At 34.1% G+C, this 14,846-nt stretch overlaps 2 protein-coding genes across 2 annotated transcripts; one reads left to right on the top strand and one right to left on the bottom strand.

Annotated features, from left to right (window-relative positions):
- Positions 1–270: 270 nt before the first annotated feature.
- On the bottom strand, positions 271–2,282 carry Rpn8 (regulatory particle non-ATPase 8). The gene is made up of 2 exons (XM_073957652.1): positions 1,526–2,282; positions 271–1,459 (listed from the first exon to the last, which is right to left on the bottom strand). The coding sequence occupies exons 1-2, from the start codon at positions 1,698–1,700 to the stop codon at positions 624–626; spliced, it is 1,011 nt and encodes a 336-aa protein (XP_073813753.1). The 5' UTR covers positions 1,701–2,282; the 3' UTR covers positions 271–623.
- Positions 2,283–13,045: 10,763 nt separating this feature from the next.
- Positions 13,046–14,328, top strand: LOC141404813 (uncharacterized). Its single transcript, XM_073988532.1, has 4 exons — positions 13,046–13,313; positions 13,394–13,699; positions 13,767–13,942; positions 14,004–14,328. The coding sequence occupies exons 1-4, from the start codon at positions 13,242–13,244 to the stop codon at positions 14,176–14,178; spliced, it is 729 nt and encodes a 242-aa protein (XP_073844633.1). The 5' UTR covers positions 13,046–13,241; the 3' UTR covers positions 14,179–14,328.
- Positions 14,329–14,846: the final 518 nt, after the last annotated feature.

A 14,846-nucleotide genomic window follows, 5' to 3' on the forward strand; every position in this document is an offset into this window, starting at 1 on the left:
AGGACCATTCTTTCATACACCTCTTCCGCTAAAGTTTTTAGTAATGTAAAAATCCTTTGGATATGTACTTTTACATATTTTTGCGACTTTTTCTTTAATTTTTATGCTTCTCTAAGCAATACTCCTTACAAATAATTGGTATTCCTTAACAAAACAAAAACAACTCTTTCAGGTATTTTTTTGTTTCAATTTGTGTTAGTTTTTCTTTTCTCTGTATTTTCTTTTATTAGCAGGGTGTTTTTTATGCACATAAATGTAAATAGCTTTCGGTTTTTGTTCTTTTTCAAGAGACTTAAACTAGAAAAAGTGAGTCGTCCTTTCGTTGCCACAAGGATGACTCCAAATTTTCTGCTTGTTTTTTTGTAATTTAAATAATTTCTTATAGAAATACGGTTTTTCTCATTCTGGAAAAGTGTAATAATGATGATTAAATGATAATAATTTTCTTTTCAGTTTTTGTTTTGAGTTTAGCGAATAAGGAGCCTGTACTGATTCTGTTGTTTGTGTTTAAATGGCGTAATATTTGTAATAATAATGGACGCAACGAAAATCTGTTTCTTGTCAAACCAGATTTAGTCACGTTTCTTTTTACGTCGAGGCTTCTTTTTCTTTTTTCTTCGCTCCTATTTCTTACTGCTCTTCGTATTTGTGTCGTCCTTGCTCTTGTCGGTTTTCTCTTCGGAGGCACCCTTTTTGTCCTTGGTCTCTTTGTTTTCTTTGTCCTTGCTTTCTTTGCTCTTATCATCGGACTTTTTATCTTTACCCTCTTCAGCATCACGATTTGCCAATTTGTTGTTGATGAGGTTGTGCAGGGCAATAATAGAGCGTACCATGGAGGCCAAGTAGACGACTAACATTTGATCGTTGGTCTTAACATACATGGTTTCGGTGAATTGGTCGTTCGTAATATCGGGCAGCAAATTGAATATATCCTGTAGTTGATATACAATCTGATAATTGATGGGCATTTTACCGTCACCAACACGTTGCAAGTAATTTTTGATATCAGTCAGCTGGGCCTTGAGACCACGTAGACCCATTAATTGGTTGGTGATTTTCTGTGAAAGGCTGCCTACTGTGGTATCTTTAATGTCACGCAGTAAATGCTCCACGCCCACCTCTTCCGCTTCCTCGGCGCCAATTTCACTGGGTACATGTTCGAAGGTTTTGCATGTGGGTGAACCATCATCATGTACCTCTTCGACAGCAATATATGCCTCTGTGGGTAAACCTAAATCCTTAGGTTTGGCATCGATGATAACTAGGACAGAATTTGGACAATAACGACGTATCAGTTCGTTGATGGCGATATCGTTCTGGTGCAATTTTGGACCAGTGTGGTACCAGCCCACTACACGTTCTTTGGCATTGACTTTTTTGAACATGCCATACATGTTCTCCAAATAGTCATGATCCAAAAACCAAACAGATTTATCTTTGTCATCCTCATCGAAGGGCACTGCAAAGCGAGATATGGGATGATTAAAAAGCATAACAAAAACAAAAAAAGAACTTTTTGTCTTACCTGCAAAGCTGTTGGATATGTCCAAAATACCCTTTGCTCTCCAGCAACCCAAGAGGACACCAACAACTCTCTTTTGATTACCAATTTTGCCCATACGATTGAAATGATCCACCACAGACAACAGCACCAAAGGATGCACAATAACCTTGTTTACCAGGACTTCTGATGTAGGCATTTTTATTTTTGTTCTTTTATACAAAGAGATTTTCCAAAATTCGTTTAATAGACGCTAAAAGCGTTAAGCTTTTCCTTGTTTAATACGCTAAACAAAAATTGACCGGAATTTTTTGCAATTTGTGCTTACAAGCAAATGACAAGCAGAATTTCTAAAGACACAAAAACAAATGTCATTTTTGGGTTTGCAAATTGTTGGCAGCACTGCTTCAGCGACGAGAGCGTAAAAACGAAGAGCGTACGACGTATGAATTAGATGACATGGCAATATGTTAACTTGTTGATTGCGCAAAACAACGAGTCGCAAAAGAAAAAGTGATGAGTGCTCCCGTACTTTTCCATGGTAAAAGTTGCAAAAGAACAAACTCTCAAAAAAGAGTTCCACATACACATTTGTTCAAAATGTACGGGAACGAAGAAAATTTCAGAAACGTAAAGAAAACTGGAACAAATGTCAAAGCCGGAATACCCAATCAAAAGCCGGAAAACATGTTTCAACTTTTTGCTCGCCAAAATTGGTGATGTAAAAAGTTTATAACATTTTTTCATTGAATCGGGACTAAACAACCTCGTCGCCTAACTTTCTTGCCTTGCTTCATTTTTGAAATAATACATTACAAATAAAGGAATAAAGAAGAAAAGGAAAAACTAGTTCGAAATTGGCTCGGCCTTTTCTTTTTTATTTTTATTGTGTCAAAAAATGAAGTAAGCAAGAAAGCCATACGACGAGGTTGCTTATGTCCTAGGCCTTAAGGTAGAAATACGCCGCTTTTTCACGCTCAGTTTCATGTAAAAGACTAAAGGCCAAGTACTACCTAATTCAAATGAATTAGGCTGAATTTGAATTAGGTAGTACTTGGCCTTTAATCTGTTACATGAAACTGAGCTTGAAAAAAGCGGCGTATTTCATTCTGTTCACACCTTTAACATTACAGACAAATATGGTTGTTGATTTATATTTGTTGTTGTATTTACTGTACAATGGATGGAATATAAAACATTTGGTCTGTTCCTTTACTTTTGAAAATGGTAAAACCGGCAAAAGTCGTAAAAGTTGTAAACTGCTCCCATATGAATTGTATGGTGTCTGAAGTAAAGAAACACTTTTCGAGTAAAAGTAGTAAAACTTGAAGATTCTTGCACGTAAAGGAACAGAGCTATTGTGGCTACATTATAGCCACCATAGAACGTTACCGCCCGAATTTCGATATTTTATAGATGTTGGCCTCAATATAGCACGGAAATGGTTAACATTTGGTATTTAGTCATCTTTTATACAACTTTCCAATTTGTCGGTATACGGCCACGTTTTCATTTAGCCCCCCATAGAAGCGCAAAGCTCCTATAGGGTACCACCCCGGGTTAATCCAATTTTGAAGATGGTAGTCACATTTTCTGCCAAATTGGTTGTTATTGGAATTATCTGTTTCAAGAAGATAGGAAACTCATTCCCAAAGATCTATCCATAAATATTCAGATTTTGGTCTAGCTTCCAGAAACCGATATTGCCCAATTTTATGTATTTCGAGGTTTTTTTTGTCAAATTTTCGAACACAGATTGCTGTAATCTGTGGTATGTTCCTTTACTGGAAAAACGGGTAAAAATAGTAAAAGTTGTAAACTTCTCCCATATTAATTGTATGTTGTCTGATGTAAAGGAACGCTTTTAGAGTAAAATGTGGTAAAACTTGAAAATTCTGGCACGTAAAGGAAGTGAGCTTTACCCTGCGTTTACAAATGACAGGACAGTTGACTTCATGTATTGATTGTCAAAATCCCACTACTTGCCTGTGTGACGTAGGCGTCCCGACAACTGCAAAAACAGTTGTAAATTTTTTTAATGAAAATTATCGATTTCTTTTTGTTTTCCGTACACATATTTTGTTTTTGCTCATGTTCTTTTGTTTTCAACACATTTCAATTATTATCTCACTTATTTTTACAAAAATGTCAAAAATTTGTCTTCCCTAGTGTCTGTGAAAAAATGATGGACAGCTGGGAGACAAACGACAAATGTACATATGTATGTGTTAGTAAATCGGAGTTGTATTTGAAGACAAACTGTCTGGTGTAAACGCCTAGTTAGTATTGCGTGTTGTCAGTTGTAATTATTCAATTCGGAAAAATGTCAATATTGGTCCATGTTTTGGAAAGAGCAACGAAGACGCCACATGTGAGCTCTTTTAAATGGTTTTGCTAGATTTTCCTTCTAAAGTGGATGTAACTTGATATTTTTTGACTCTCAAGGCATAAGCCTTAAGGTAGAAACACAATGAAATACGCCGCTTTTTCACGCTCATGCTAAGTTTACATTTACGAAATCCACTCGATTTCAACTGTCAATTCCACAGCTCAAACGTCAAATGAAATCTTATCTGGATTTCATTTGACGTTTAACCTATGAATTTGACAGTTGAAATCGAGTGGATTTCGTAAATGTAAACCAAGCATCAGTTTCATGAAAATGACCAAAGGCCAAGTACTACCTAATTCAAATGAATTAGGCAGCATTTGAATTAGGTAGTACTTGGCCTTTAATGTTTTACATGAAACTGAGCGTGAAAAAAACGTCGTATTTCATTCTGTTCACACCTTTAAGGCCGCTGAACATACGGTCCGTTGAGAGTCGCGTTACAACAACACGAAAAAAGCAAACTTGGCATCACTTACATTTTTATCATGTGGTTGTCGTTTTTAACGCGTGACGCGACTCACCACGGACCGTATGTGCAGAGCCCTTTAACGTAGAGGAAAAGTTTATTACTTTAATAAACGAAAGGAGACTAGTTGTTCCTATTTTCTTGAATACAGTTAGTGATGGAGGGTATAAAAAGTTCGGTCTGGTCGCTTCTTACTTGTTTTTGCCATTTTGTTGTCGTCCAACGCAAAACCTAAATGAAGCTGAAAACAGATACAACGTTTGGGTAAAGTTTTGTGTCGTTTTGGCCGTTTTTACACTGTTGGGCATGATGCCGAAAAATTCAAATTCATTTGAAATATATGCCGACAAACAGATAAACGCTGGACTTTGGTATCGTCGTCGCCCTGTTGTTGTTGTTTTTTTCCCGACGCCCAACGCAAAACTTTAATCAAACGTTGTATCTGTTTTCAGCTTCAATCCTTCATTCTGTTTGCAGCAGACGGATCAATTTGCAGTGTGGCTGGATAGTTTAAAACAAATACTACAATTCCCAATAGTTGGCAATACTCTGACCGACCACAGTCGTTGAATTTTTCGTCAAGTTGCCGTTAGCGTTGTTGCAAATCAAAGAAAACAATTTCACACTTTGTGCTCATATTTTTATAAAATAAAAGAAAAACTCTTTGCAAATATGACAGACACTCCCCAAACGGATAACAAACAAGAATTTGTTAAATGGCTAAAAAGCTATAACGAAAAGTTGGTAAGTAATATGTTTATATTACCTCCAATCTTATAGTGTCATACAAATGTTACCCCCCCCCCCCCCCCCCAACCATCTTCACCACCGTATTGAAATAAACAAGAAAAAGAACACGGAGCTATTCAAGCAAATTGAAGATTATTATCAGAATTCAAGTAGGTCATTGACACCACTGGGTTCATCATTTTTGGCAACACAACAAGTGGCTCAAACAACAATGGAAGCGTGTGATAAACATATAACCTCGAAATTGGAACAAATACGCAAAGGTAATCAAGAAATTGAGATTAGAATGAAAGAGGAAACGGAACGTTCACAAAAAGCCCTTTACGAAATAATGAATAAGGATGAGGTGGGATTAACCCCCAGTTTTTGTAAAAATTTTTATTCTTCTCACACGAATTGTCAAATTTTGTAGATCGATTTACTCGCTTTAGCGCAAATGTAGAGCGCTGATTTTTAAATGTGGAATCCTTAATGATATATGGAACGGGTATACGCTGAGCTATGAATGCCTAAATTATTACGAATATAGACGAACGAACAAAAATAAGTTACAAAACCTGGGGTTAAAGGTATGACTCGGAAATAACATGCTTTAAATATAAAAATAATTTAATTTGTCTTTGTTATTTGTTGCAGCCATATGATGTAGTTGCCGCCACTGAACAACTACAAAAGGATACGTAGATTCTTGTACAGCAATCTGAACAGGCAAAACAGCAGGCATCTATAGCCAAGGAACAATTGAATATTTAGTACAAAGAACTTCTTGGAGACGTCAAGAAATTGGAGATAGTTGTGAAAGAACTGAAGTAAGTTATTTTGTATAGTATAATTTAAAGGTAATGCCAATTTAATAATGATATCCATTAGGCTCCAAATATCGTCATGGGGTAAAAAACGTGATGACCAACTCTTCACTTTGAATCTAAATGCGGCAAATGATGTTATGAACTCAACTGAAATTGAAAATTTATCCAAGGAAATATCTGAATTGGTAAACAAGTTACAAGAGAGAACAAACCAAAATGATAAATAATTTAAAACAAATTATTTTTAAAGTTCATTTTTTATAGTACTAATTCCCATAATCTGTACATATCTACATACATTTCATCATTTCAATTACGCCCAAGCCATTATCTCTAATCAAGAATAAAAAATACCACTCTGTATTTTATTTGAAAGAATTTTCAACTTTCTTGGATATTAAAAAGGTACAGCATGTTGTGCATACTTGGTTCCCAATAGGAATTGAGTTGGTTTGGTTTGTAGGAGGTATCTGACGTTCTTCTGCTTCATCTTTTGTGAATGGGGTTCAGCGGAGGTATTCACACTGATGTTGTTTATAGAATCAGTGACTGTATCAGTGCTAAAACTATTTTTCTGGGTCTCCTTATTACTTTGTGACTCTACCTTAAAACATTTGACATCTCTATAAGAATCATGTGTATTCTTCCTGACAAACCTAGATGGTGCGTGATGGTTTGTGTGAGTTTCTAGGTAACAACAAAGATGATACTGCACACTTTTATAGATACGCACGAAAAAAAATCTATTATCTCTACATGAGGTATGTTAAGTTCTCATCAGGATTGTTGCATTTCCCAGGACGATTTTCTACAAATTTAATCGCCCTCTCTTTAGGATGCAGTTGCATTTTGTGTTGGAAAGATCAAGAAGGCTTCTTTATGTGCACCACAAATGGAACTTGAAGATCTCACATTCCCATGCTAGAGCTGGCAAACTAACGATAGTGGCACCATTCGATAGTTTCGATATTTCTTATAAAAATATCGATAGTATCGATACTATCGGCAGTTTTTCAACGCCTGTAATTGAAATCAAAATGGTGGATTTTAAATGTCAACTACATAGAGTATACGTCAAATAAAATCCACAGGATTTATTTGCAAAGATTAATTTGACGAATAAGCAAGGTGACAAATGAAATCCAGTGGATTTCCTACATTAAAAACGCCATACACGTTATGCTAAGTTTACATTTACGAAATCCACTCGATTTCAACTGTCAATTCCATAGCTCAAACGTCAAATGAAATCTCATCTGGATTTCATTTGACGTTTAACCTATGGATTTGACAGTTGAAATCGAGTGGATTTCGTAAATGTAAACCAAGCATTAGACCTTTTTGTAGGGTTCATGGTATAAGTAAAGAGGTAGATTTAAATGAAAAAAATCTATAGAACCCTTGTTTTTCTTGAATCAAATGTCATGTTCACACGAGCGTTTGAAGTACGTTGTTCGAGAGTCGAAATACGTACACGAATTAACCCGTTTCCACGACACCATTCGTTGTTCACCGTAACGTATTTCAATTCTTCTCACTTTTTGTTTCCTGGTTTTTAAGGAAATTTGAACAAAAAACACACATGATACACATTAAATGAACAGGAAATACAATAGCCATTCCTTTGAATGTATGTTTTATACTTAATTACACGTTTTTCATCATATTTTCCATAAATTCTGTAAATTTAGCTATTTCCAATATATTTTTATGTATTTCTATTTTCAAAATTAAGGAGAGAGAAAGACATGTCAAAACAATATTTGTGTATACAGACTTTCAGGCAGGTATTTGATTTTTGTTTCTAGATTTGTACGCGAAATTAAAACAATGGACCAAAAATGGAACTGCAATGAAAGAGAATAGAAAATTTGCTATGCTTTGAACGTATACTAATCGTTGAACCGTTTACCTTTAATTCATGTTTTCCATTTTTTCTAAAAAATCCATACATTTTTAAATTTTATATTTTGTCTGTCATAATTAATTTATTTCGGTAAATGCTCTCATTTGTTAGAGATGGGACTTATTTTATCGTTGTTCGGAGAGTATTTCTACTCGAACAACGTAGTAAAATCGTCGTTCGTTCACAAAATTTTGTATGGGGAAATAAGTAATTTATTCGTAGTTATGGGTCGAACAACGAATAGAGAACGAACGACGTACCGTGGAAACGGCACAAAAGATGTCAATATTATAAGATAGGAAAAGTCAATTGTTAAAAATTAACTGTAGAGGGAGTTAACCTCTGTTGCTACGACATCATAGCAACATTCTGTTAAACGAAAACTGTTACTCATTGGAATATTGACAAGAAAAACATTAAAACTCAAATTTTACGGCGTTGACTTTCATTTTTTTATTAAATAGAAAATAAGAAATAGTGAAGAAATAAATTTCAGCCACAAAATTTGTTCGGGTCTTTATTGCTATACGTCTTTGCTTGAATTCCTAAAACTTCAAAATAAAAGCAACAAGTGGGTTTGTTTACAATGTATTTTTTGAGCATTTTATAAAAAACGCGAAAAATGAATGAAGAGTTAAGTTTTATCCACACAATCGAGCTGTGAATATGATAAACTGATTGTTTCAATGCAAATCTCACCAATTTCTTCCATACAAATGGTCTAAACACAATTTTAAAAATCATTAAATTCGATTGTTTTTAAAATTGTTTGGCATATTATTCAAACACCACACACACATACACAGTTTGTTTATATACAGTCTGTTCCAGAACTGCAAGAATCTACTAATTTTTACTATTTTTCCCGATAACATAAAGGAAAAAATGTTATCGTAGTAAAAAATAGTAGCTTCTTGCAGGTTCTGGAACAAAGCAATTGTTTTGAAAAAATTTAAATTGACATAAAGCTTTGGCTAATAGTACGTTTATATATAACAGGATTTAACAAACCCACTGGGTTTTAAATGTCAATTCCATTACATATACGTCAAACAAATCCTCATAAAGAAGGTTAACCCTGCAAAAGGCTATAATATAAACATGGCCTAACCTTTCTTATTAAACCATGGTAGGGTTAGCTTTCTTTATAAAAATTACAGCCTGTTTATATACATATAACCTTTCCCTTCCCCTTTATGTTCCAATAAACAAATTTATTTTCAAATTTATATTTCGTTTACATTTACGAAATCGGATTTCAACTGTTAATTCTTTGGGTATATGTCAAATGAATCCATTGGATTTCATTTAACGTTTAAGCAAGGGAATTGACAGTTGAAATAGAGTGGATTTCGTAAATGTAAAACCAGCATTAAAGTGAAACGGGTTCAAATTTGTTCCTCGAGAGCATAAACGCATCATTATTTTACAAAAGAAAAAAATGCTTCGTAGTGTCATTGTGCGGCAAGAAAAATATAAAAATAAGACTTTTCAGTTCAAATTGATCCAAACAATTTTCATTTGTGTTGACTTTGGCGTTAATTCTTTGCTTATTCTTTCAATATTACTAATGGCGGAATTCTGTCGATAATATCGATAGAAAAAATAACTATCGATATTAGCCCAAAAAATAAAATATCGATAGTGCTATCGATATTTTGCCCGCTCTATCCCATGCAAACTAAAATTCTGATTTTATGTTAAGTTCTCATCAGGATTGTAGCATTTACCAGAACAATTTTCTACAAATTGAATCGCCCTCTCTTTACGATGCAGTTGCATTTGTGTTGGAAAGATCAAGAAGGCTTCTTTATGTGCACCTCACATTCCCATACAAACTAAAATTCTGATTTTAGGTTGACTTTGCAAACAATAACCGATACAAATTATTTTGGAAGTAATAAGTGTACGACTGTCTCCTGCACCATCCTTTTATTTTACGGAGCTGGCAATCGATTTATTGTTCTCCCATGATGTTAACGGTGGTGTTGTGTCCCTGAATATATTTAAAGATGATAATTAAAAATTCCATGGTTATTGTCTGAAGTGAGGTCGAAGATCAAGAAATTTTCGAGGTATTGCTGTATTGTTGCTATCTCTTTTGCATCTCGACCCCACTGTCATTCTATCTTAATGTTAGAAACCCTGCAGTGACCCGTAATAAGTTTCAAGCGAAGCTGATTTTATTCTGGGAGAGTTGGATATCCCAAATCTAGCTTACATAAGTCATTTGTGACGGGCCTTCTCAAGGTAGACCTTACGAAGTTTACCGATGTAGTAGCACATAGGGGGCCTATCAGCTTCATCAATTGATAAATCGACTTAAAGACGCCTCCTCCATCTAGTTCTCGCGAGTTTCTGGTCCATTACTTGAGAGCTATCGACATACATAGATAGTAACGTGTCCTGTGTTACTGATTTCAAGAATCTCTACTTGAAAGACTTTACAGCTATCGTTTGCTGCCACTCCCCAGCAAAATATTTGTAGTCAAAGAATTATACGCCGGTTACACTTAACCGGATTAACCCAGTGGGTTTGGATTTCAAATGTCAATTCCATAGCGCAAATGTGCAATAAATCCTCTCGAAATGGGTTAACCCGGCAAAAAACTATAGTGTAACCGCACTATTAGATGATTTCGGACTACATCTTTTTATGTGAAAGAAGGCATGCTTTTTACAAGAGCATGGTGCAGCGAGGATGCACTCCGTTTTGATTGCACAGCACGATTCTAGGATGCACTCCATTTTCGATCCACGGCAAGACTTTTGATTGAGTGCTTTGGATTCAATTTATATATATTCTTCGGAATGTGTTTTTAATCAGTTTAAATATGCAATAAAAAGCCATTAATATTATCCCAGAATAAATAAACTGCATTTATTATTTGTGTAAAAAAGATTATTAATTATATTAATTTTAATTAATTATTTTATTTATTAACACAAATTATAAAAAGTATCAATTAAATTCAATCACTACTGTGTTTACTTCCTCTGTTCTCTGTCATCATGTTCCTCTCATCCAAAATGTTTTTATATTGTCATCTTATCACCAGTCTAGCTTTCGGCATGGACTCCAAATCCACTCCATTAATCATTTTCGTCTCTTGGATTACCACAAAAAGGTTTGCAACTTTTAATTAACTTAACTGTTCGTATTTTTTATTTATAACAAAATGTTAGAAAAGTGGACACTCTTTTTCGTTTTGGAAAATCAAAGACGTAAAGTAATAAAGACTCGAACAAATGCATTTTTCAAAAACATATGCTAATAGTTCCACATTTTGGTTACAGATGGCTACACAACTCACTGGAATTGATAACAGCAATGCCAATCGTTTTTGATTCCCATTTCTCGCGGCAGAAAAGATTAACGTCGTGTTTTGTGGCTGAAATTTATTATTATTTTTTTTTATTGTTCATTCCAAGGTAAATTTATAAAAGGTATGTGCATGAATTACAACAACTAACAAATTTACAAAAACAACATTGTTGGTATTGAAAATTAATTGTCAAAGAAAATATTGAATAATAGGGTCGTTCCAAGATCTATTTAACAGGTCACGTAAGTAGCACAAATACAACTCTGTTTTTGCCAAAAATTCTTCAATATGTCAAAACGTTTGTTTACGTTTTCATACAATTTATTCACGATAACAAAAAAATTTGACAGATTGAAACCAATCATCTGGTCATTTTACGCCACCTTATTATTTCATCATGGGTCGTTCCAAAAATTTTCTCAGGAAAAACATAAATACATTTTGAAAATCCTCCAAAATAGAACAAATTTTAATGATAATGTAAATATAAAGCATTCAGAACTGTCGTAGGTCATTTTTATTACACGTTTAGGGAGAAAAACAATATTTTATGGTAGCAAATTTCGAAGTTTCAAATTTCATGAGTAGACCCTATTACATTTTGAAAACTTAATTTACAAAAAAAGTAAGAATACAGCTGATTGTCACTTCTACCTTGTATAAATGTACCTTGGTTCATTCAATGAAAAAATCAAAAGCGAATGCCGTCAAACTTGAGTTTTAATGTTTTTCTTGTCAATATTCCAATGAGTAACAGTTTTCGTTTAACAGAATGTTGCTATGATATCATAGCAACAGAGGTTAACTCCCTCTACAGTTAATTTTTCACAATTGACTTTTCCTATCTTATAATATTGACATCTTTGGGAAAATATAAAGTAGGAGAGACAAACTGGCTTTCTTATAGGGATCTCTGCGCAACTACTTCTAAAATGTAATAAACGGTGCATTCATTTTTCACGACAGTTCAAAAAAATATACAATCACTACTTCACATAGAACAACTTTAAATGAATTTTGTTAGGTTATTATAGCTTCGTTCCCGTACTTTTTAATGGTAAAACTCGTAAAAGAGAGAACTGCAAAAAATTTGTTCTTACACACAAGTTTTCTGAAATAGTTCGGGAACGGAAAAATGGAAAATACGTCAAAAAAAAACTGGAACAAATGTCAAGGTCGGCGTATCAGCCAATCAGACGCCGGCAACCATGTTACTATTTTTTTACTCGCCCAAATTTGTCCTGTAAAAAGTTTTTAAAGAGAGCGTCGTGTGTAAAAGTCGTAAAAATTGTAAAAACTTTTTAGTTCTGGAACACAGCTTATAAATAAATTCATGCTTATAACGCTTTTGACTAAGGTTGCACTTAAAAACAACAAAAGCAACAAGTTAACAAACAGCTGTTTTATATTTACCTAAACTAAATAAAACAAAACTATACTTTCTCTTTCCCATTTCGATTCGAATTTTTCTATTTTACGATGTTACGAACTATTTTACAAAGAAATTGCTATATCCACATAAATAATTTAACGCACAAACGTTTTATTTCTCAAAATCCCGCGACCAGAGTTTGTATAGTTGGTGGGGGACCGGCTGGATTCTATGCCGCCCAACATATTTTAAAACAGCTACCAGGAGCTGATGTGGATGTAATTGACAAACTACCAGTTCCATTTGGTTTAGTGAGGTAAGTTAATATGGAGTTAATGATGTAAAAATGTAATTTCTAATTATCCGTTGGAAGTGATTGTTTTATTTTTACCCAAGAAAAAATTCCGAATAGGATCAAATATTGCATTAAAAATATTCTGAAAGTAGCCTGAGAATATGGAGAATATGTTGTATTAGGATTAAACATAAGAACATTACAAATCATTCTTCATTCTGTTTGCAGCAGACGGATCAATTTGCAGTGTGTCTGGGTAGCTTAAAAAATAATACTATAATTCCCAATAGTTGGCAATACTCAGACCGACCACAGTCGTTAAATTTTTCGTCAAGTTACCGTTAGCGTTGTTGCAAATCAAAGAAAGCAATTTCACACTGTGTGCTTATATTTTTATAAAACAAAAGAAAAACTCTTTGCAAATATGACAGACACTCCCCAAACAGATAACAAACAAGAATTTGTTAAATGGCTAAAAAGCTATAACGAAAAGTTGGTAAGTATTATGTTTATACTACCTCCAATCGTATAGTGTCATACAAATGTTTGTTTCCCCCCAACCACCTCCACCAATAGCGATCCCAAAACGAAAAATCAAAACACCGCATTGAAATAAACAAGAGAAAGAACACGGAGCTATCCAAGCAAATTGAAGATTTTTATCAGAATTCAAGTAGGTCCTTGACACCACTGGGTTCATCATTTTTGGCAACACAACAAGTGGCTCAAACAACAATGGAAGCGTGTGATAAACATATAACCTCGAAATTGGAACAAATACGCAAAGGTAATCAAGAAATTGAGATTAGAATGAAAGAGGAAACGGAACGTTCACAAAATGCCCTTTACGAAATAATGAATAAGGATGAGGTGGGATTAAAGGTATGACTCGGAAATAAAATGCTTTAAATATAAAAATAATTTAATTTGTCTTTGTTATTTGTTGCAGCCATATGTTGAAGTAGTTGCCGCCACTGAACAACTACAAAAGGATACGGAGATTCTTGTTCAGCAATGTGAGGAGGCAAAACAGCAGGCATCTATAACCAAGGAAAAATTGAATATGGAGTACAAACATCTTCTTGGAGACATCAAGAACTTGGAAATAGTTTTCAAAGATTTGAAGTAAGTTATTTTGTATAGTATAATTTAAAGGTAATGCCAATTTAATAATGATATCCATTAGGCTCCAAATATCGTCATGGGGTAAAAAACGTGATGACCAACTCTTCACTTTGAATCTAAATGCGGCAAATGATGTTATGAACTCAACTGAAATTGAAAATTTATCCAAGGAAATATCTGAATTGGAAAACAAGTTATCAGGGTTACAAGAGAGAACAAACCAAAAGGATAAATAATTTAAAAAATTTTATTTTTAAAGTTTATTTTTTATAGTACTAATTTCCCATAATCTGTACATATCTACATACATTTCATCATTTCAATAACCGCCCAAGCCATTATCTCTAATTAAGAATAAAAAATATCACTCTGTATTTTATTTGAAAGAATTTAAAGTTTCAAATTTCTTGGATATTAAAAAGGTACAGCATGTTGTGCATACTTGGTTCCCAATAGGAATTGAGTTGGTTTGGTTTGTAGGAGGTATCTGACGTTCTTCTGCTGCAATCTTTTGTGAATGGGGTTCAGCGGAGGTATTCACACTGATGTTGTTTATAAAATCAGAGACTGTATCAGTGCTAAAACTATTTCTCCGGGTTTCCTTATTACTTTGTGACTCTACCTTAAAACATTGGAAATCTCTATAAGAATCGTGTGTATTCTTCCTGACAAACCTAGATGGTGCGTGATGGTTTGTATGACTTTCTAGGTAACAACAAACAAGATACTGCACACTTTTATAGAGACGCACGAAAAAAAAAATCTATCATCTCTACTTGTGTTATGTGAAGTTCTCATCAGGATTGTAGCATTTCCTAGGACGATTTTCTACAAATTTAGTCGCCCTCTCTTTACGATGCAGTTGCATTTGTGTTGGAAAGATCAAGAAGGCTTCTTTATGTGC

The sequence above is a fragment of the Musca autumnalis genome, unplaced genomic scaffold (assembly GCF_047663935.1).
Source record: "Musca autumnalis isolate F117 unplaced genomic scaffold, ASM4766393v1 scaffold_5, whole genome shotgun sequence".
NCBI lineage: Eukaryota > Metazoa > Arthropoda > Insecta > Diptera > Muscidae > Musca > Musca autumnalis.

Bases quoted from the DNA above. Each gene is read 5' to 3' on its own strand.
- Rpn8 (XM_073957652.1), bottom strand. From the start codon at position 1,700: ATGCCTACATCAGAAGTCCTGGTAAACAAGGTTATTGTGCATCCTTTG. The intron at 1,460-1,525 runs GTAAGACAAAAA...CTCGCTTTGCAG, and splicing joins CATATCCAACAGCTTTGCAG to TGCCCTTCGATGAGGATGAC.
- LOC141404813 (XM_073988532.1), top strand. From the start codon at position 13,242: ATGACAGACACTCCCCAAACAGATAACAAACAAGAATTTGTTAAATGG. The intron at 13,314-13,393 runs GTAAGTATTATG...CTCCACCAATAG, and splicing joins AAAGCTATAACGAAAAGTTG to CGATCCCAAAACGAAAAATC. The intron at 13,943-14,003 runs GTAAGTTATTTT...GATATCCATTAG, and splicing joins ATAGTTTTCAAAGATTTGAA to GCTCCAAATATCGTCATGGG.